The 25,000-nt window shown below is 37.5% G+C and overlaps 1 protein-coding gene across 6 annotated transcripts in view; it reads right to left on the bottom strand.

The window, feature by feature from the left end:
• LOC115223847 (ras-specific guanine nucleotide-releasing factor 2) overlaps positions 1-25,000 on the bottom strand; it is a 670,879-nt gene that overhangs the window by 137,607 nt on the left and 508,272 nt on the right. For all 6 annotated transcript variants that reach the window (XR_003882837.2, XM_029794538.2, XM_029794547.2 and 3 more), the window contains 2 exons: positions 15,444-15,554; positions 10,176-10,293 (listed from right to left, as the gene is read on the bottom strand). Coding sequence is in view for 5 of the 6 variants with exons in the window: in XM_029794538.2 (XP_029650398.1) it covers positions 10,176-10,293; positions 15,444-15,554 (229 nt within the window). In the remaining variant the exon portion in view is untranslated. The remainder of the gene's footprint in view (positions 1-10,175; positions 10,294-15,443; positions 15,555-25,000) is intronic.

Here is a 25,000-nt window from a genome sequence, read left to right as displayed (position 1 = left end):
GCCAACGACAAACATTAAATAAATGGTGGCGAAATATTTTTAATAGAAGAATGTCCCTTGGAGACCATCATCGTCTTTCTCTCTGTCTGTCTGTCTCGAAGAAATCAAGCCATTATTGATCCTCTTCTCTTCACCCTTTCTCTCTATTTCTTTATCTCTTCCGTCCTCCCCCTCTCTTTTTCTCCCGGGCTCTGTCTCTCTATCTCCCTCTTTCTCTTTCTTTCCTCATCCACTTCTCTGACACTTTTTTTCCTCTTTCCGTGTCAAATCATCTTCGGAAAGAGAAGAAATGAAACAAAAAAAAAAGAAAAACCACCACCACCAACAATAACAACGAACAAAAAAAAACCCAAACCCAGTCAAACTAAAACTGCCTGTGCTTGTTTCCAGTAGCACATTGATCTAAGAATGATGGTTTATTTTTAGCTACAGACCACACAGCTGCAGACTTCTGCTTCCTAGGTTTATTTATAGCCAAACACTGGCTGTGAGATAATCGTTTAGTTCACACACACACACACACACACAAACAAACAAAGCCTGCCTCTTTCTTAATTTAAACATTTAGGAAAAGGTGGAGAGAGAGAGAGAGAGAAGTGCGCGGAAGCATTGGTCGTAAACAATGTATTTTTGAATATAGTTTGAATTGATATAAACAATGTTGTTTCTCAGCAACAAAGCAAACGGAACGAAGAAAGAAAAGACACGTTAATTATTAGAACGAGTACAAAGTACCAGTGGCATTGTTTGTTTCCTTTATCTGTTTTTTTTTTCTTTTTCTTACACCTACATCAAAATTAGAAACACATGGACAGCGGAAAAAATGGTGTTACTCATTCATTCATAAAAATTATATCTTCAAACGCACCAACTGGGTTTATACTCAATTTTGTTTACATTTCATTTATATATATATATATATATATATATATATATATATACACATATATTTGCGTGTGTGTGGGTACACACACACACACACACACATATATATACATATATATATATATGATCAATAAATGGTATGTGTGTGTGTATATATATATATACCCCCCCCCCACATATATATATATACCCCCCCCCCCATATATATATATATATATATATATAAAACTAAAAATAAGGGTGTCTGAGAGACACCACCATGCCGAAATAGCAGTCAAATCCCTGACTCTAAGAACCACCTTAAAATGTTCGTATCGCACCATGAGATAATAGTTGTAAAAATTGTAAAAAATGATTACCTTTGTATGGTACTTATTCCCATGCTGGCCACTTGATAATACCGATATTTAAATATCGATATTATCCTTATTTATAAATATATATTTATAAATAATATATATATATATATATTATATATATATATATATATATATATATATATATATAAAACAATGATGTTTACAGGGAACACTGTTTCGGGTCCATCAACAATCAGATACCCTCACCCAAGCGGCCCAGACGGGATTGCTAAAGCAAGCCCCAGCTTGCGTCCAATTAGCACCCCACCCCTCCTAGGACTCACACCTCCTGATACCTATATATAATATATATATATATATATATATATATATATATTATATATATATATATTTTACCTGCAACTATCAGAATTGATAAAATAATTTTGAACTTCCGAAAAACAATAAAAAAATTATTTTTAAGCCGCACAAAAATACAGAACTTTAAAGGTTTAAGCAAAATAGCTAATAATAATGTTTATAAACAAAACAAATGTTTTTTCAAAAATAAACGAGTACCGTAGAGACATCCAGTTTATAATTAGTGAAGATGAGAAGAAATTAGATAAAAATTAAAACCTATAAGTTATATTTTTATATCTTCACAGTAAACTTAATTACAGACTGGATAAATATTAAAAAATATTTTTTCAGCTTTGGATATAATAAATATGCATAGTATATTCACATATTGTATTATACGCAACATAAATATAGATTTTAACTTTAGAGTGATGTCCATATGGAAAAGATCGAAGTTTTATTATAAGACAAGGCTGTGTCAAAAATAGATTTGTTGTATTCCACGGTTGAAATCTTTATTTAGATTCGCTGTATTTTGGTCGGGGCTTTTTTTCTCTTGTTCCTAATTAAACCTTCCATGCAATATAAAGAAGCTCTTGATGCGAACATACATACACAAATTCTCTCTCTCTCTGTCTCACGCACACACACATGTATATATATAGATAGATACGTAGATATAAATATATATTCAAATCTATTTATATCTTTATATGCATGTATATCTATATTTATATTTATATATATAGATAAATATATATTTATCTCCCTCTTTCTCTCCACACACACACACATTCATATATGTCTAGTCATGGAAATCTTCCTGTATGGTTTATATTTAAAGAGCAATATCTAATATCAAGTCGAAATGAAAATATCTATTATTAGCATTTATATTATTATTATTATTAGTTATTATTAATGTTATTATTATTATTATCATTATTGTTATAAAAACAGAAAGAGATAAACAGAGAAAGGGCAGAACTTGGATGAAGAACGAACCCCTACCTTAGATTTGGCTGGAAAATATAAAACGATAGCCGCATTTGTAGGACAAGGAAAAAAAAAGCACACGGTCTGAATCCTTTGGATATACATCCATACGCACACATACACATGTATATTTCTATATCAATGTGTATATATATGTGTGTGTATGATTGTGTGTGTGTGAGTGTTACATGGCAAGGTGAAGTGATTTGTTTATAAATTGAGTTTGTCGACATTCAGTGGGCGAAAATGCTGACCAGATGGACCGATAGATATAAAATACGACCATCTCCACAGCAAAAACAACAGTAGATGCTGAGTAAGAGGGCAGAAACGTCTTTGAAAATGAAGAGAGAAATGTACGATGTATGGTAAGAACCAAAAAAACCAAATTCTTCAGTTGAGTGCCAGTACGAAACTGCTTTGGACAGAAACAGACATTATACACTGCGGGTATAAATAACTATAACACGTGCAGAGGTTTATATTTAGAAAGTGAAACTGAAAGAAGTTAACTAGCCTCGCCGAATCTAAGCTAATCTAGTCTAGTCAGCCTAGCATAGCCATTTTGTGCTTGTGAATTAAACTATGGGTGGAAAAGATTGATTAACTGATAAATGGTAAACAAACAGAGGAGGCCAGTTTTTTTTTATTATTGTTATTTGGATGTTGATAAAACGGCTTGATGGGCACAAAGACAGGTAATAATAATAATAATGGAAATAGATAATTTGAGCTATGAGTAGCAGGCTGTACAGGGAAAAATGAATAAGATCCAATATATATATAAATGCATACGATAAGATCTAATTGTGTAAATTGTATGTGTATATATATGTAGGTGTGTATAAATATATATTTATATACGTACAGGTTTAGTGATGCAAATAGGAAAAACAATGCTAAAAACATGAATGTGTGTGTGTATATATGCATATATATATATATATATATATATATATATATATATTCCTATATTTCTTTTACTTGTCTCAGTCATTTGACTGCGGCCATGCTAGAGCACCGCTTTTCTTGAACAAATCAAACCCAGGACTTATTCTTTGGAAGCCTGGTACTTATTCTATCGGTCTCTTTTGCCGAAACGCTAAGTTACAGGGACGTAAACACACCGACTTCGGTTGTCAGGCAATACTGAGGGGATAAATACATACATGCATGCATACATACATACATACATACATACATACATACATACATACATACATACATACATACATACATACATATATATACGACGAGCTTCTTTTAGTTTCCGTCTTCTAAATCCACTCACAAGGCTTTTGTTGGCCCAAGGCTATAGTAGAAGACAGTTGCATAAGGTGCCACGCAGTGGGACTGAAACCTGAACCATGTGGTTGGGAATCAAGCCTCTTACTACATAGTTACTTCTGCGCCTATATATATATACAAAGTGAGATAGGGGTTATGAGTGTAACCCACTTTGGGATATCATTTATCCAATATACTGCCAGTAAAGTACCCAGAAGGATAATACATAAATGCTAAGAATTGCAATGCAATTAATTCATTTATTGTATAATATGGGCGAAGGTAAAATGTTTTGCCTCAAATTCATATTCTTATTCCTTATTTTGTATATATATATAAGGAGAGAGAGGTATTAAACACGTATCCCACACACGTTTCCCTATATATATATATATATATATATATATATATATATATATATATATATATATAGGGTCCTGGAGAGGAACTTTGCAAGACAGAATGAGGTTGCTTTTGGGTCCCATATGGGAAGTAGGTGGAACCTCCTCCTCACATCAAGAATTCACAGAGCCCTTTCCTGAATCTCTAGACCCTTCCTCATCCTCAGACTGATGTACCGGGTGAACCCATAGGTCCTGTGCATATATATATAAAGGTGCAGGAGTGGCTGTGTGGTAAGTAGCTTGTTTACTAACCACATGGTTCCGGGTTCAGTCCCACTGTGTGGCACCTTGGGCAAGTGTCTTCTACTCTAGCCTCGGGCCAACCAATGCCTTGTGAGTGGATTTGGTAAACTGAAACTGAAAGAAGCCCGTCGTATATATGTATATATATGTATGTGCGTGTATGTTTGTGTGTGTGTGTTTGTCCCCTTAGCATTGCTTGACAACCGATGCTGGTGTGTTTATATCCCCGTTACTTAGTGGTTCGGCAAAAGAGACTGATAGAATAAGTACTGGGCTTACAAAGAATAAGTCCCGGGGTCGAGTTGCTCGATTAAAGGCGGTGCTCCAGCATGGCCACAGTCAAAATGACTGAAACAAGTAAGAAAAAAAGAATATATATACATACAATATATATGTTTGCATAATACATACATATATACATACATACATGCATACATACACACATACAGATGTATGTACATATACGCATACATACAGGTATCATGGTACTCTGTGTACTGGATAACAGAAAGTCATTTGATGCCTTCTCAGAAACAAATGACGTCAATCAAGGCTGTGTCCTTGCACCCACTCTCTTCAGTGTGATGTTTCTGCCAATACTAACTGATGCTTTTGTCAACATTAACCCATGCATTTCCATTATGAACTATACTTATTCCACCAAGGTCAACTTTACCTTTCATCCTTTCGGGCTCGATAAATTAAGTACCAGTTGCATAGTGGGGTTGAGCTAATCGACTTCATACCTATGTCTGTCCTTGTTTGTCCCCTCTGTGTTTAGCCCCTTGTGGGGTAATAAAGAAATAGGTATCAGTGGTAGAAGTAAGGCGGCGAGCTGGCAGATTATGTACTATACTTATGGCAAAATGTACAACACCCACCATCTTCAAACCATCACTATAGTAAGAGACACTGTTGTCAAGGGCTTGCTTTATAGCAGTGTTTCTCAACTGGGGTTCCGCAAAAGATTCTTAGGGTCTCTGCGAGAAAGAGTGAGATAAGCTAATGCTAATTTCATGATATATAATTATATATATATATATATATATATATATATATATATCCAGCTGGATATTCTGTCTCATAACTTAGTGGTTCTCAAACTATTTCAGGCTGCCACCCGCTTGACACCCTGGCCATATTCCTAGCACCTCCACCCCAACTAACTATCACAAATACAGACCTCTTTCTGAAGCAAATTCAAAGCAACCGTATTTCACAAATAAAACTTAACCTAATGCAGTGGTGCCCCAGCATGGCCGCGGCCTTCGGGCTAAAACATTTTAAAGGATTTAATGAACCCATTATTTTGTTATTTTTACATGAATTTTTACTCCATTACTGCCCCAACTTTTTACATGAATCACTACTCCATTATCGCCCCACTTTTCTTCCACTGCCCCCTTGGAACTTTCCACCGCCCCCAGGGGTGCAGTACTTCCCACTTTGGGAACCACTGTCATAACTAGTTTCAATTCCTCCCTAAAGAGGAAGTGGTTTATAAGTCGTCTTCACCATTTGTAACCCTGGTGGTTTCACTCAGCAGATTCCCTTATGGAATCGGTCAAAGGCAAGTAGAAGAGTGATGAGCCCAAGGTATCTCCCTAAAACATTTCTCTCCTTATGGATACAAGAATGATTTCAAGAATCTTTGTTTTTAGTGATATGGTTGTCTTCTATTTTACCTTAGTACGGTTGATGCATCATGTTAGAATTGGAACCGTTTTATTTATATGGAATGTCTCCAGTATTCCAGAATGTGGGATATGATAAAATGGTATTTGGTATATCCAATCTCTTTTACTACCCACAAGGGGCTAAACATAGAGGGGACAAACAAGGACAGACAAAGGGATTAAGTCGATTATATCGACCCCAGTGCGTAACTGGTACTTATTTAATCGACCCCGAAAGGATGAAAGGCAAAGTCAACCTTGGTGGAATTTGAACTCAGAACATAATGGCAGATGAAATACCGCTAGGCATTTCGCCCAGCGTCCTAACGTTTCTGCCAGCTCACTGCCTTGGTGTTTGGTATACCATTCTAAGATTTAATTTACTCTTTTCTTTCAACCCATCTTAAACTGCAAATATGTTGGACTAGATTTTCTTGCAGTCCTGCAATGGCCTGCTTGGATAGTAGACTTAATTCATCTCCCAGATAATACCACTACTGGGTGCCTTGGGTACCTTCAGTAGAGTTTACTCTGTTGTAAGTATTTGGGTTGGGACTCACGTTAAGGATGCCTTCCTCCCTCCCTCATTCCTACCAGCCTGAGAGGCCCTGTAATGTTTCATGGGTGTTGCTATCCTTCCACAGTAAAAGATAAAAAAATATGATAAATTTCTTGTAATAATATTTAGATTTTGTTCTCAACTGACAATATCAATTTTCCTGTTTGCATTTGGCTTTCACGATTCTTTACGAGATTTCATGTGACACAAACACACAGGCACTTGGATATGCAGAATGCATACATATATATACAAACGTCCACACATACATACATACATACATACATACATACATACATATATATATATATATATATATATATACACACATACATGCATACACACAAACATATAGAGTACATACATACATACAAATCTGCACACTTGTATATGTACATACATATATATATATGCATACACACACATACATGCATACACTCATACATGCATACGCACATACACACACACATGCATACATACACACATACACACACACATGCATACATACACACATACACACACACATACACATACATACATATGTACTTGCATACATACATGCATATGTATATGCGCATTCACATTGACGTACATGCATGTGTACAAAAAAAGAAAAGAATGCCGTTCCGATAATGGACAGAATCAATGACTACTGAAAAGGTTGCAAGTCGCAACGAAAATCTTAGTAAAAATAAATAAGGAAATGAGTGGAAAATGGTGAATTAAATTAATGAGGCACTAAAAGAGAATGACTCTCCCCAGACACAATAAAACATCACTTTTGATTCCAATTAATTTGACAAAAGAATTGAAGGGAGGAGAGCTTCTATGTGGTCATTTGATCTGCTACAAATAGCAGTCAAATCTCTCTCAAATCTTACAATACTATTTTTTATATCTTTTCCTTGTTCCAGTCATTAGACTGTGGCCATGCTGGGGCACTGCCTTGACGAATTTTTGTGAAATGAATGACCCCCCCGCTACTTATGGTTTTAAGGCCTTGTACTTATTCTATTTTACCAAACCACTTAGTTTCAGGGATGTAAACAAACCAACACAAGTTGTTTAAGCATTGATCATACACACACACCACATAGGATAGGCTTCTTTCAAAGGTCTTGGTCATTGCCTTCATGAGGCCCAACATTTGAAAGGAACTCAGCCACTTTGCTTCTATGAGGCCCAATGCTCAAAGGGAACTCAGTCACCTCTTGTAAGTGAGGCCCAAAACTCGATAGGAACCCAGCCACTTTGCCACCATGGGGCCCAATGCTTGAAAGGAACTCAGTCACCCTTTCATGTATTTTCTAGGCTCAGTAAAGGACATCTCAAAATAATCATATTTGTATCATATGTAAATGCTAATCATTTGTCAGAAATTAATTTTTGGTTTAACCTTGTAGCATTTAGATCACTTTTGTAAAATAATAACTCTGAGCACCTTTTCAAACTCCACCCGTCTAACACCCGTGGACATATTTACAAAGTCAGAAAACAGTACAGCTCCCATGACTTTAGGAAACATTTTTTCACGTTGAGAGTTGCTGAGGTATGGAACAAACTGCCGGCATCGGTTGTTAGTTGTCGGAGCACTTCATCCTTCAAAACTTCCATGCTTCCTGAGATTCGCCAACACTACACCTGATTTTCTCCCCTCCATACACACACAAGCATGTATCTGACTCATACATTGTTCGCTTTCCAGACATTTGTACATTACTGCATGTACTTTATACACACTTTCTGACAAGTTGTGGTGCACCTGAGCACTGTATACAATAATTTCATTATATTATATTATATATTAAATGTAATGCTTATTTATTAACATCATTTTGAATTAATATTGAATCATCTTGTAGCTTTGAAATTTTAGTGAGGTGATTGTTCATTTTTAGAATGACATTGTTGGATAGGTGTGAGAGTTTGGATCTTGTCAGCTTGAATGTAAAATAGGTATTATATTCTGGGCTGGACATGACCAGTTTAAATGTTAAAGAGTTAAACTTTCATTTCACATAACTATCAGTGTGTTACTACTACTACTACTACTACAACTACATCATCATCATCATCATCATCATCATCATCATCAACAACAACAACATGTAATAGAGACCTGACTTTGCATATAGGACCCAGGGTGATTTTTTGTAATGACTTTTGGGGGCAAAAAGTGTTTTATATGCCATCAAATATGGTAATTGTTAGATCAGGCGAAGATCATGATTCAATATTTAGGCAAAAAAATATTGTAAGTATTGATTTTGATTTCACTTGCCTCAACAGGTTTCGCAAGCAGAGTTTGGTGAGCAATGAAAGAAAGGTACGCATAGGCCATGGGTTATGGTCTCACTCGGATTGCTGGGTCTTCTCAAGCACAACATATCTCTAAAGGTCTCGGTCGCTAGTCATTGTCTTGGTGAGGCCTAATGTTCGAAGGTCGTGCTTCACCACCTCATCCCAGGTCTTCCTGGGTCTACCTCTGCCACAGGTTCCCTCAACCGCTAGGGTGTGACACTTTTTCACACAGATGTCCTCATCCATTCGCACCACATGTCCATACCTGTGCAGTCATCCCTCTTGCATACCACATCTGATGCTTCTTAGGTCCAGCTTTTCTCTCAAGGTACTTACACTCTGTCGAGTATGAACACTGACATTACACATCCAGTGGAACATACTGGTTTCATTCCTTGCAAGCTTACGCATGTCCTCAGCAGTCACAGCCCATGTTTCACTGCTATGTTGCATGGTTGTTCATACACATGCATTATACAGTCTATCTTTTACTCTGAGCGAGAGGCCCTTTGTCACCAGCAGAGGTAGGAGCTCTCAGAACTTAGCCCTGGCTATTCTTATTCCAGCAGTTGCACCCACTACACTCTTGGAGTGGTTGGCGTCAGGAAGGGCATCCATCTGTAGAAACACTGCCAGATCAGATTGGAGCCTGGTGCAGCCTCCTGGCTTCCCAGACCCCAGTTGAACCGTCCAACCCATGCTAGCACGGAAAACGGACGTTAAACGATGATGATGATGATATATATGTTAATGACCTGTAGGAACATGGTATTTCGTTAAGCAACCATAATATGCTACAAAGTATATTGAATGTTTTTATAAGTCACTGCTGTGTTCTACTGTGTTAGCAATGCTATTGCATCACTAGTTAAGGTTATCTCCAAAAATTTTCTATAGTGCTGAATATATATGTGTGTGTATGTGTGTGTGTGCTTGGGCATGTGTGCATTTGTTCTCTCACCATTACTTGACAACTGGTTTTGGTTTGTTTACATCCCCGTAGCTTAGCATTTGTCAAAGCAGACCGACCAAATCAGTACTAAGTTTTAAAAAAATGATTACTGGATTTGATTTCTTCAAGGCAGTGCTCCAGCATGGATGCAGTCCATGATTGAAACAAGTAAAAGGGAGACAAAAGATTAAAGCATAAACCTTCACTTACCTTGCCGGATAAATGTTTGATTGACGTCTAACAAAATATCACATCCTTCAATTATCATCCGTTCGACAGCTAAATTTTTTCGTATGTTTTCAGTTTCACTTACTTCATCATGCATTATCTGAAAATACAAAAAAAGTAAGAGATGCAAATGAAATGGGAATTTTTTTTAAATATAATAATAATAATAAGGAAATTATTGTATACAGTACTCAGGTGCACCAAAATTTGTCAAAAAGTGCGTATAAAGTATATGCAGTAAGCATAGATTTAGCAGTCCTTCATTTCCTAAATACTGCACTCACCAGTTTTAATACACCATTACAATGATTACTGTTGAAAGAATTTGTCAAAAAATTTGAAATGTAAGAAACCTCATGTTAGGTTTTCATATCTTCTGCAATGACATGAGTAAAAGTTCAGTTAGAATTTATTACATTATTACTAATTTTATATCCTCTTTAAGTAGCTTTTTAATTATTATTATTGTTATTATTATTATTATTATTATTATTATTAATATTATTAATATTATTGAGTGAGAGAGCAGTGCATGCCATCAAAGTGACACAGGGGTAAAATATACAAAGCCCGGTATACCCATCATGACTACCCGTCTGATAAGGGTACACAGGCACATGCATCACAACCCTCTTCCCCTAAATTTCGGGCCTTGTGTCTAGAGTAGCAAAGAATAGTTAGCATGCCAGACAAACTGCTTAGTGGAATTTCATCCATTTTTATATTCTGAGTTAAAATTCTGCCGAGTTCAACTTTGCGTTTCATCCTTTTGGGGTCGATAAATTAAGTACCAGTAAGACACTGGGGTTAATGTAATCGACTAGTCCACTCCCCTAAAATTTTAAGCCTTGTGTAGAAAGGATTATTATTATTTGTCTAGTGCTTTATGTTGGAGGCACATGGCCTAGAGGTTAGAGCAGCGGACTTGTGGTCGAGGGATTGCGGGTTCGAATATCAGACCAGGTGATGTTTGTGTTTATGAGCGAAACACCTAAGCTCCACGCGGTTCCGGCAGAAGGTAATGGTGAACTTCTGCTGACCCTTCCTCTCACTCTTTTCTCTTGCAGCTCACCAGCAACGGACCGGCGTCCCGTTTAGGTGGGGAACCTATATGCCAAGGAAACCGGGAAACTGGCCCTTATGAGCCAGGCATGGCTAGAGAAGGAACAAACAACAACAACAACAATAGTACTTTATGTTATCAATCCCCAAAAGCTGAATTTATTAGAATTTGAACTTAGAATGTAAAGAGTTGGAATAATACATTCAGGGTTCAAATCGTACTAAGCTCAACTTTGGCTTTATATTCTTCTGGGGGTATAAAATAAATGCCAATCAAATACTGATGTTGGTGTAATTGATTTGCCCCCTCCCCTCGAATTGCTGGCCTCGTGCAAAAATTAGAAAAAAGAAATTTTTTTAATTATTATTTCAGGAAACTTGATTGTCCATTTTACATATTAAAATGTATAACACTCATTTGATGAAGCATCATTTAACCTGTAGAATTCTTACGTAGATCACCTGTAATCTAATTGAAACTAATGTGCATGCGGGTGGGCGGGTGGGTGTGTTCTTGTCTTGACATCATGTGATAGTTGTAAGCTAATGTCACCATGATATATATAAGCAGAGTAGTATCGTGTCATCTGTTGCCATTTTGCTATGGAAACAGGTCCAGTTAAGGGGAGGTAATTTGTTAGACGTTAATGGGGGTTGATGACAGGAAAGGCATTTGGGTGGGAGGGGAAAATCTACCTCAACAAGATCCACCTGACCCATGCCAGCATGGAAAAATGGACGTTGAAATAATGATGATGATAATGATGATGATGCTGACGAAGATGATAATGGTGGTGGTGAGGTTGGTAGTGGTGGGTGTCTGTCTGCTTAGTGGTGGTATGGGTGCTGGTGATTTTGCTGTAGGTGATGATGATGATGTTAAGGATGGTAAAGGCGGCGAGCTGGCAGAATCGTTAGCACGCCGGGCGAAATGCTTAGCGGTATTTCGTCTGCCATTACGTCTGAGTTCAAATTCCGCCGAGGTCGACTTTGCCTTTCATCCTTTCGGGGTCGATAAATTAAGTACCAGTTACGCACTGGGGTCGATGTAATCGACTTAATGCCTATGTCTCTCCTTGTTTGTCTCCTCTGTGTTTAGCCCCTTGTGGGTAATAAAGAAATAGGTATTTCGTCTGCCGTTACGTTCTGAGTTCAAATTCCGCCGAGGTCGACTTTGCCTTTCATTCTTTCGGAGTCGATAAATTAAGTACCAGTTACGCACTGGGGTCGATGTAATCGACTTAATACCTATGTCTGTCCTTGTTTGTCCCCTCTGTGTTTAGCCCCTTGTGGGGTAATAAAGAAATAGGTAATGGTGGTGGCACTGGTAGTTGTAGTTGTAGTGATGATGACGATGATGATGATGATGAATCTGAGAAAATCTAACTTTTAATAAATGTTCTTATTTTGATGCATAAATTTGCATATCTTGACAACATTTTACTTTATGTTAAAAATTTTGATTATAATCTTTGAATTTATTCCATATTAACATGAAACATTTGGGGTTGTTTCTTTCAGTTTTGTCTTGATTTTAATTCATAGTTTTAAGATTGTTAGCAGAGTAACACCCGCACACACGTGGTGACAAGCAGACTAATGCAGGTGCTAACGATTGTCCATACTAAAATGGAATATATCTTCATTTTATCTCCAACAATTCTTTCCTTAATTCTGACCAAAAAGCTCCAAGTCCTTTCTAGATATTTCCTCTCATATTTCATACCTTTCTATTTCATAGAAAAAAACATATAACCATGACAACAGATACACCTCGTTTTACATTGTTCCAAGTGAGGTCTTCTTTGACTTGAGGTACTTTTTTTCTTTTTAACCTTTTCATTGTGAAATTAAATTTTGTGTTTTTTTTTTTTGTTCCTTAAATAAGTAAAATGGATTAACATGACTGTCTGTTCGAATGGACTTTACTGTGATTTTTTAACACCAAGAGGACATCTCCTCTTGCTGGTTAATGATGCACATCAGCATCCGAGATATTGCAAGCAGGGGAGCGATGTTAAATATCTATCAGAAAATAGAATTGGTATTTTCTGCAGATCCTGTTTCCTCTGTCAACTGGACATATTTCAAATATATAGCTTTAAAAGTGAAATTCCTTGACAAAAGATAATTTGGTATATAAAATTGACTTCTGCTGTTAAAAGTAATGAAATTTTCAGCATATGCATCATCATCATCATCATTGTTCGACCGTGTTTGAGACAATGGAATTACATCAGGGTAGGAGAGTGTGCGCCCTCTGGTATCGCGAGCAGATGGGTTCCAGAGGAGAAGAATAGAAATTACCTCTTTTTCAGCTCTACAACAATGTCCAGCAAACTGGACTCTCTTACCTTTCACAAGAGATGACACAGGTGGTAGTTTCCCATATATTTGCATTTTGGTTGGATGGCGCTTCCACGAGAGATTTTGAGCTCTCATAAGGAGGCGAGTGTAGGTTCCATCCAACTGCCTCTCAAGCTTCTTTGATAATGTCCAGGTTTCTGAGCCATATAGCGGAATTGGTTTGACTGTGGCTTTGAAGATTTTAAGTTTGAAATCTCTACTTAGATTTGATGACCAGATCTTATGCATGTCATTACAGGCTGACCAGGCCATACCCTTTCTAGTTAGAAAATCTTTTTCAGATGATGATATGTATAACCCAAGATATTTGTAATCAGAAACCATATCTAAGAGCATATTTTTGAGAGTATGGAAAATATTATATGCATGTTTTCCATATTAAATGGGTTAAGAAATTAGTGGAAAAAAAAAAAAAAACTCAAAATAAGCCTTACGTCAGTTTCAGCGAACATAAATGCATAATGCTTTTTTTAGAAATCCTCCTAAAAGCCAGTACTGAAGGGGAAATTCAAATAAAATACATGTAAAGAAAATATGTGCAGATCATTTAATAAGCGAAGACGTTGCAAGGGAGGTAACTCATATAAAACTAAGATTTTTAAAACTGATTGAGTAATATACACCTATAATAATCGAAGATCCACTGATATTTCTATAGTTTTTATTCTTGAATTGCTCATGTTTAGCAAGTGATTTGCATTAAGATTGTATTTATTGAGATTAAATCAATGGTGATGTTGAGGAGCTACTGAAGCCATTAAACAAAATTTTTTTTAAAAAAACATGTATAAACTGTGAGATTTATTTTCACTTTATTGAAATTTTATAATAATAACATATTCAGACGCAGGAGTGGCTGTGTGGTAAGTAGCTTGCTAACCAGCCACATGGTTCCGGGTTCAGTCCCACTGCGTGACACCTTGGGCAAGTGTCTTCTGCTATAGCCCCGGGCCGACCAATGCCTTGTGAGTGGACTTGGTAGACGGAAACTGAAAGAAGCCTGTCGTATATATGTATATATATATATATGTATGTGTGTGTATATGTTTGTGTGTCTGTGTTTGTCTCCTTAGCATTGCTTGACAACCTATGCTGGTGTGTGTTTACGTCCCCGTGACTTAGCAGTTCGGCAAAAGAGACCGATAGAATAAGTACTGGGCTTACAAAGAATAAGTTCCGGGGTCGATTTGCATGGCCGCAGTCAAATGACTGAAACAAGTAAAAGAGTAAAAGAGAGAGACATACAATAACTTGATGGCTAGCATTATACTTCATGATCTTGTATACTCAATAATATATGGGCCAAGGCCCCAATAGGTTTGATTGGTTTGTTAGGCTGAAGTAACCAAAGTTTCTTTGTGAGATAAACTTCTGTAGCTTACAAGAATAAATAGTAAAAAAATATTGTTGTTGTTATTATTGTTGTTATTTAACTGCAGGTTAACAAACATGTACACAATGTTTTATTATTATTATTATTATTGTTATTATTATTATTATATAACCAGTTTGTCTTTCTGCTGAAAAAAGTACTTATTTAATTGAGTAATGTAAACCCATAATAAACCAAGATCCATCTTTTTTCAAGATAGTATAGTGTTATTTGAAGAAAATTTTGGCTGTTATTTTCTGCAATGTAAATGGTCACATTGAAGAAAGCTCAATCGCTCATTGAGGGATAGAGTAACCACATGGCTGGGAAGGGGATTGAGTGTAAGTGAACTTTCGTGAGGGTACCCAAAGGCTAGGGGGTGGTGGTGATTTGGTTGACTGCTTTTAAAAAATGTGTGTTATAGTAAATGAAATAAAATGTTAACTCACGCGTGATAACTCTTCCAGTTTACTTTGGGCATACTCTAGCTTCTCTCTCTCCACATGGTCATGAGGAGTGTGTGCCAAAAGTTCGTGAAGAGTAATTATATACCTAGGGATCTGAAATAAATAAAAAACAAAACAAAGAATACTGAATTTAGAAATGAAAATCAAAGAATATCGAATTTAGAAATGAAAATCAAAACATGCTAAAATAAAACTTAAGTGAATAAAATAGAATAAAATAATACAATTTTTAAAAAATAAAGTACAACACCTTACACATCAGTCCTAACAAATACTTCAGTTTCATTATACATTTCGAATTTCTTTACTGCCCACAAGGGGGCTAAACATAGAAGGGACAAACAAGGACAGACAAACGGATTAAGTCGATTATATCGACCCCAGTGCATAACTGGTACTTATTTAATCGACCCCGAAAGGATGAAAGGCAAAGTCGACCTCGGTGGAATTTGAACTCAGAATTTAACGGCAGACGAAATACCACTAACCATTTCACCCGGTGTGCTAACATTTCTTGTTTCTTTACTGCCCACAAGGGGCTAAACACAGAGGGGAGAAACAAGGACAGAAAAAGGGATTAAGTCGATTACATCGACCCCAGTGCGTAACTGGTACTTAATTTATCGACCCTGAAAGGATGAAAGGCAAAGTCGACCTCGGTGGAATTTGAACTCAGAATGTAACAGCAGACGAAATACCACTAACCATTTCGCCCGGTGTGCTAACATTTCTTATTTCTTTATTGCCCACAAGGGGACAAACAAGGACAGACAAAGGACAGACAAACGGATTAAGTCGATTACATCAACCCCAGTGCATAACTGGTACTTAATTTATCGACCCTGAAAGGATGAAAGGCAAAGTCGACCTCGGTGGAATTTGAACTCAGAATGTAACAGCAGACGAAATACCACTAACCATTTCGCCCGGTGTGCTAACATTTCTTATTTCTTTATTGCCCACAAGGGGACAAACAAGACAGACAAAGGACAGACAAACGGATTAAGTCGATTACATCAACCCCAGTGCATAACTGGTACTTATTTATCGACCCTGAAGGATGAAAGGCAAAGTCGACCTCGGTGGAATTTGAACTCAGAATGTAACAGCAGACGAAATACCACTAACCATTTCGCCCGGTGTGCTAACATTTCTTATTTCTTTATTGCCCACAAGGGGACAAACAAGGACAGACAAAGGACAGACAAACGGATTAAGTCGATTACATCAACCCCAGTGCATAACTGGTACTTAATTTATCGACCCTGAAAGGATGAAAGGCAAAGTCGACCTCGGTGGAATTTGAACTCAGAATGTAACGGCAGACGAAACAACGCTAAGCATTTCGCCCATCGCGTTAATGTTTCTGCCAGCTCGCCACCTTTAGATTCATTATACATTTCTGCATCAACTGTTATGTCAAATTAAACTATCTTAGAATAGCTACCAACGTTTCTTTTATCCTTTAACTTTAACTTGTTTGTCATTAGGCTGCATCCATGATGGAGCATTACCTAAAAGGGTCTTTTTAGTTGAATAGAAGCCTTTTTTCAAACAAGTCTGGTACTTGTTATATGGTATTCTTTTGCTGAACTGCTAAACTACAGGTAAGTGAACTAACCAACATTAATTGCCAAGCAATGTTATGGGGTTGGCAGACACAGTCACAAATTCATGCATACATTCACACAGACACAGACACAGACATATATACACATATTTATGATGGGCTTCCACACAGTTTTCTTCTACCAAATTTACTCACAAGGCATTGGTTGGCTTGGGAACCTAGTAAAGACACTTGCCCAAGGTGTCAAGCTGTGAGACTAACCCTCTTATTATAGCCATGCATCAGATAAAAACGTGTTGTGTAGGGGCCACCATGTCAAAGAATAGACCCAACACTTCAAATATTGCCAGTAGTTCTTTAAGTAATTTTGTGATAAGTATAAAAATCTATGTGATTATATGTCTAAACATTTGGAAGATTGTTTCAAGAACTATAAGGAAGATAACTCAAGACAGAACACTGGTAATAATTCACAATGTGCTGTAAATTCATTGCGGATAATTAAATCTTGGTAAATATTTTGGTAAATACATCACCTGGTACCAAACTAATTTCATCATGAACTGATTCATCATCAGTAAATTCCTTTTTATGCCAATGATGATGATGATGATGATGATGAATGAATTTGCTAATTCCATATCTTGTAATGAAATTAAGAAGAGGATGAATTTATCTGTTGATGATAATGTACGAATTTTACAACTGTACAATAATTTCCTTAACTGAGCACTTTCAACTTTTCCTATAGTTCCCTCTTATACGGTGCTAAAATGGTCTCATAAGTCATTCTGCAACAGTTGGCTCTTCAAATGCTCATCAGGTTACAGTGTATCAAACTTTATTGAAAACATTTTCAAATTGAATAAATGCAAGATAGTTATTTGCACTTGGTTGAACATTTCTTTTAGTTTCTTTCTTAATGAAAATTTCACTCTGATGTTTTCTATCTCATCCATTTCTGTTTCATGCTATGTGTACATCTTTTCTTCACTGCTTTCTAAATAGAATACATTCTCTTAAACATCATACTGCTGCCCTGCTTAGTCCTTTGAGCACCTTTACTGGATTAGACCCCAAGTAGCTAACTATGCTTCAGATTTATTGTCAAACACAAACAAGTACAGATTTGATCTTCCTGGGATTGAGTTGCAAGATGGCAATATATATATATCATCATCATCATCGTTTAACGTCCATTCTCCATGCTAGCATGGGTTGGACGGTTTGACTGGGGATCTGGGAAGCCAGAAGGCTGCACCAGGCTCCAGTTTGATCTGGCAGTGTTTCTACAGCTGGATGCCCTTCCTAACGCCAACCACTCCGTGAGTGTAGTGGGTGCTTTTTACGTGCCACCGGCACAGGTGCCAGGCGAGGCTGGCAACGATTGGATTGGTGCATTTTACGTGCCACCGGCACGGAAGCCAGTCAAGGTGGCGCTTTTTACGTGCCACCAGCACGGAAGCCTATATATTTATATATATATATATATATATATATATATATATATATCATCATTATCATCGTTTAACGTCCGTTTTCCATGCTGGCATAGGTTGGACGGTTTGACTGGGAACTGACAAGCCAGGGGGCTGCAACAGGCTGCAATCTGAATTAGCAAGGTTTCTATAATAATAATAATAATAATTGTGTACAGTGCTCAGGTGCACTACAACTCATCTAAAGTGTATATATAATCAGGTGTAGTTTCTGCGGATTTCGGAAAGCATGAGGGCCTTAAAGGATGCAGTGTCATGGCAGTCAACAACTGACGCAGGCAGTTTATTCCATGCTTCAGCAACTCTGAGCGTGAAAAAATGTTTCCGAAAGTCATGGGAGCTGTGTTGTTTTCTGACTTTGTAGGCATGTCCACGTGTGTTAGACACATGGAGATCAAAAAGGTGTTCAGTGTTGTTGTTGGTGAGGTGGTTGATAACCTTGTGGGTGTTTACCAAGTCTGTCGCCAGATGCCGGAGCTTCAGTGAATCCATGCCCAGGGAAACAAGACGCTCAGAATATGGTAGGTGTCTGATGGAGGGTATGCGTTTGGTTGTACGTCTCTGGACAGATTCCAGGTCAATGTTCTGAGCAAGATAGGGATTCCAAACTGATGATGCGAATTCCAAGTGTGGTCGTACCATAGCTGTATACAGTTTTAAATAGATGGCTGGAGAGCGGCTAACAAAAGTCTTGCTGAGTGATGCCAAGACACCCTCGGCCTTCTTGACAATTTTAGAGATATGCTTTGTCCAACGCAAATCACTGCTGACAGTGATGCCTAGGTCACGCTCGCAAGAGGATTTCTTGATATCAGTGTTGTGGAGGGAGTATGTGGACGCAGGGTTTTTTCTCCCAAAATGCATGATGGTACACTTGTCCACAGCCAGTTTCAGTTGCCAGTCTGTGATCCATTGCTGCATTGTGTCTAGGTCTGATTGCAGGAAAGAGTTGTAGACATCAGGATCAGTCCTCTTGATTTCAAGGTACAGCTTGATGTCGTCTGCATATTTCAATACTGTGGCATTCTTTAAATTGGCATCTATGTCATTAATGTATGCCACAAACAGGAGGGGACCAAGGACAGATCCCTGTGGTACACCCGATGACATCTCATATGGTGTAGAATGCTGTCCTAGAACTGTGACTACCTCCTTTCGGCTGAGGATGAAGGATTTCAACCAGTTAAAAAGGTCATCCCCCACACCCATTGCAGAGAGTTTCACCATAAGCCTTTTGTGTGGCACAGAGTTGAAAGCCTTAGCAAAGTCAAGGTAGACAACATCCACCCATGAGCCACTGTCAGTGATCTGAGTAATGTCCTCAAGGAACTCGACAAGCTGGTCACTGCAGCTGGAGTTAGGGACAAATCCATATTGTGAGGGTCGGATGAGACTGTGAGAGCTCCAGAAGTTCCAGAGTGTTTCTCTGACACATGATTCCATCAGTTTTGCAATACAGCTAGTGAGACTGACTGGGCGATAGTTGACAGGTGAAGTGCGGTCACCCTTTTTGAACAGAGGAATGACACTGGCAGTTTTCCACTGCTCTGGAGTAGCACCATTGTTGAGACAGTACTGGAAGAAAATAGAAAGCTGGTGTAAAAGGAAGTGCCTGCCACGTTTGAGAAGCAGGTATGTAACTCCATCGAGACCAGGGGAGGCATAGTTGCGCTTATTTTGAAGGTGGATGCCCTTCCATCGACCACGTTCGGATGGTTCTTTTTACGTGCCATCAGCACGTGGTCTTGCCATCGGCACGGGGTGCGAATCTGCCGTTGAAATCTATGAGTCGCATGCATTTCCATCTGCATAATTCAAAGTCATAATTTGAAGTTGTTTTTAACACAGTGAGCTGGAGCAATCGTTAGCATGCCGGACAAAATGCTTAGCAACATTTCGTCTGTCTTTACATTCTGAGTTCAAATCCCATCAAGGTCGACTTTACCTTTCATCCTTTCAGGATCGATATAATAAATACCAGTTGGGCCTTACTCATTACCCACAAATCTCTAGCCTTATGCGAACATTTGAAACAATAAGTTATTTCCCTTTAATATATGAGTTGTGTCCCTTGAATATGAATGCAATCTACTAAAAGAGTTTCTGCGAAATATAGGAATGGTTTCTTTTAAAATCAATATCTCTAGATAAAACCAATCCTCTGTAGAGGATTTGCAACATGACATCACCTTTTAAAGTGGTTCACATATTTACATATATATGACAGGCTAGAATTCATTGCACACCAGATTTCAATCGTAAAACGGTGTGGTGTAAAATGTGGTGCCAAGCTTCATGTTATCTTGGGATAACCAAGTACACTAGTCAGATGTGTTAATTTCATACAAAAAAAAAAGGATCTTTTCAGTTTGACCGGCAGTTTTTTAAAATAATTTCCACGTAACTAAACACTTTTAAACTTCGTATACTGGTAGAATGTGTTTATAAAACATCTTTTTCTCTCTTGGCTTTATTGAGAAAATTCTATAGTTTGTAAGATATTTGTTGTTTTTTTTCTTCAATTTCTGCAATTTAAACCAATCAATGACGTCTATCGAGGTGAAAACATTCTGTGCCATATGAATATGTCCCTCGTTTAAAAAACAGATTGGGTTTATTTACATTTCTGAAGAAAAAAAGATACCCTTCCCCTAACCCTAACTCTAACCCTAACCCTAAAACAGATTGAAATGCAATAGATCGATACTAGGATCATAATTATGGGTGATAATTTCATATGACACCGCTAAAGAAAACTGCCGTTCAAACCGAAAAGATCCCCCAAAAAATTGCTGCGAAAATATAATTCACTTTTTTTCTTGGCTTTATTGAGAAAATTGTATAGTTTGTAAGATATTTGTTGTTTTTTTTCTTCAATTTCTGCAATTTCAACCAATCAATGACGTCTATTGAGGTGAAAACATTCTGTACCGTATGAATATGTCCCTCGTTTAAGAAACAGATTGGGTTTATTTACATTTCTGAAGTAAAAAAGATACTCTTCCCCCCACCCTTAACCCTAACCCTAACTAACCCTAACTCTAACCCTAACCCTAAAACAGATTGAAATGCAATAGATCGATACTAGGGTCATATTTAAGGGTGATAATTTCATAGACACCGCTAGAAAAAACTGCCATTCAAACCGAAAAGATCCCCCAAAAAAATTGCTGCGAAAATATAATTCACTTTTTAAGATCTTTTAAAGTTGTCAAGTAAAGGCTGTTGATTTTTTCCGAAACTGTAACAGTGTTTTGCAAACAAATCAAAATCTCAATTTAAGTAGTTATTGTATTAAAATACACTTAATGTCATTACAACAATTACAGTTAAGTGAGCTTTTTTTTAATGATAGCATAAGTACTATAAAAATTATCAAAGCTGACAGAGCAAAGTTTTGTATGATAGTATGTCATGAAAACTTTAACATTTGATGCGGTGAAGTTTTGTACAATAATTTGTGAGGGCCATAAATTCTATCATATTTAATACAGCCTACGTTTTGTCTGATAGTACATAAATACCATGAAATCTATCATATTTTGTATGATAGGATATAAGTACCATAACAGCAGCTATTACAGTTAGACAGTTAAAATGTGATCATTTTACTGTACTGATGTTTGTTGGTTGGTTTTCTTAAACTCAAAGTTTTCCTTGTGAATGTTTTGTCACATATCTTGTATAGAATCTAGGAATGGTATTATGTATTTAAAGTAAAGCAGCAAGCTGGTAGAATTGCAAGCATACTGAGTAAAATGCTTAGTGGTGAGTTGGCAGAAACGTTAGCATGCCGAGCGAAATGCTTAGCGGTATTTCGTCTGCCGTTACGTTGTGAGTTCAAATTCCGCCGAGGTCGACTTTGCTTTTCATCCTATCGAGGTCGATAAATTAAATACCAGTTACGCACTGGGGTCGATGTAATCAACTTAATACCTATGTCTGTCCTTGTTTGTCCCCTCTATGTTTAGCCCCTTGTGGGTAATAAAGAAATAGGTATTTCATCTGCCGTTACATTGTGAGTTCAAATTCCACCGAGGTCGACTTTGCCTTTCATCCTTTCGGGGTCGATAAATTAAGTACCAGTTACGCACTGGGGTCGATGTAATCGCCTTAATACCTATGTCCTTGTTTGTCCCCTCTGTGTTTAGCCCCTTGTGGGTAATAAAGAAATAGGTACTTCGTCCATCTCTAATGTCCTGAGTTCAAATTCCACTGGGGTTCACTTTGCTTTTCATCCTTTCAGGGTCAATAAAATAAGTTGAGCCCTGGGGTTGATGTAATCAACTTACCCCACGAACCCAAACTTTCTGGCCTTGAGCCAAAATTTGAAACCAATATTATAATAATGAAATTATTGTATACAATGCTCAGGTGCACCACAACTTATCAGAGTATATGCAGTAATGTACAAATGCATGAGTCAGGTACATGCTTGCGTGTGTATGGAGGAGAGAAAATCAGGTGTAGTGTTGGCGAATCTCAGAAAGCATGGAAGTTTTGAAGAATGCAGTGCTCCGACAACTAACAACCAATGCCGGCAGTTTGTTCCATACTTCAGCAACTCTCAACATGAAAAAATGTTTCCTGAAGTCATGGGAGCTGTGCGGTTTTCTGACTTTGTAAATATGTCAACGGGTGTTAGATGGGTGTGTTTTATTTCATTTGCCACTTCAAGCTACTGATTTCTAACTTCCGAAACACAGAATGGATTTCATTGATTTACATTTTACCAATCTGATGCTAACTACTTCATAATTTAACCATTTAAGTATCTATTTTTCATGTTTTAAAGTAGAAGTATCTATTTTCTACTGATGCAAATGAAGAGTTGCTGAAGCATGGAACAAACTGCCGGCATCAGTTGTTAGTTGTCGGAGCACTGCCTCCTTCAAAACTTCCATGCTTCCTGAGATTCGCCAACACTACACCTGATTTTCTCCCCTCCATACACATGCAAGCATGTATCTGACTCATACACTGTTCAATTCCCAGACATTTGTACATTACTGCATATGCTTTATATGCACTTTTGACAAGTTGTGGTACACCTGAGCACTGTATACAATAATTTCATTATTATTATTATTATTATTATTGAGTGAGAGAGCAGTGCATGCCATCAAAGTGACACTGGGGTAAAATATACGAAGCCCAGTATACCCATCATGACTACCCGTCTGATAAGGGTACACCAGGCACATGCATCACAACCATATGCACACGACATGGTGATCTCATATCAAAATAAACAGCGCATGTCCTTGCAGGTGGGGCCCAGTTAGAATTTTCTTCTGGTCGAGTAGCCCATCCCACTCAGAAGGTCCCTGAATAAGGGTGGTTTAAGGAATTTGAACGTAACACCCATGTTTCCAGGGGTGAATTATTCAAACCCCAAAGAATCCCTCTCAGCACACGGCTATGATGCTCCCCCACTACTTCTGCTTATGATCAGAGATGTACATATCGTCAGCCATTATTATTTACATTATTATTATTATACAATAATTATTATTATTATTATTCTAGGCGCAGGAGTGGCTGTGTGGTAAGTAGCTTGCTAACCAGCCACATGGTTCTGGGTTCAGTCCCACTGCGTAGCATCTTGGGCAAGTGTCTTCTGCTATAGCCCTGGGCCGACCAATGCCTTGTGAGTGGATTTGGTAGACGGAAACTGAAAGAAGCCTGTCGTATATATGTATATATATATATGTGTGTGTCTGTGTTTGTCCCCCTAGCATTGCCTGACAACCGATGCTGGTGTGTTTACGTTCCCGTCACTTAGCGGTTCGGCAAAAGAGACCAATAACATAAGTACTGGGCTTACAAAAGAATAAGTCCCGGGGTCGATTTGTTCGACTAAAGGCGGTGCTCCAGCATGGCCGCAGTCAAATGACTGAAACAAGTAAAAGAGTAAAAGAGTAAGCAACAATGATGACATAATACTAAACTAAGATGCAGTCTTTAGTCCATCATTGAAATGCTTCTTTGTTGTCTTTTTTTAATAAGTAATTCCATAGTCATTGCTTTGATGAACTTTCCAGCCTACTGCCCTCTGTCATGATCTTTAAACATGTCCCCTACTTCTCTCCCGAGGAACATCACTTTTCTCTTGTGCTTCCTGTTAGTCATAAGTTCTTATATTCTAATAGTTTCTTTCTTTCTACTCCTATTCTCTAGAATTTCTTACCATCTTCTTGTATTCCTCTGGTCTATATAATATTCAGTCCTTTAAGCTTTTGACATCTATTGAATTTGTAGGCCCACATCGTTTCTTTGTTTGTAGTCCACTTACACTATAATGACTCCAAGCATCGTTTGGGACACAGTTGTTAAAACAAAGAAAACAAATAACGTAATGTTAATAAAATCTGAATCCTAAGATTTAATGACCATTAGCTATATTTATGTTCAACTATATAAACCTGAAGAGTATGCTTGTTTCTATATCTCTCTATATATAAACAGCA

The sequence above is a fragment of the Octopus sinensis genome, linkage group LG2 (assembly GCF_006345805.1).
Source record: "Octopus sinensis linkage group LG2, ASM634580v1, whole genome shotgun sequence".
In the NCBI taxonomy this organism is placed as follows: Eukaryota; Metazoa; Mollusca; class Cephalopoda; order Octopoda; family Octopodidae; genus Octopus; species Octopus sinensis.
The sequence above is the reverse complement of the archived record's forward strand: the minus strand, read 5'-3'. Positions and strand labels throughout refer to the sequence as shown.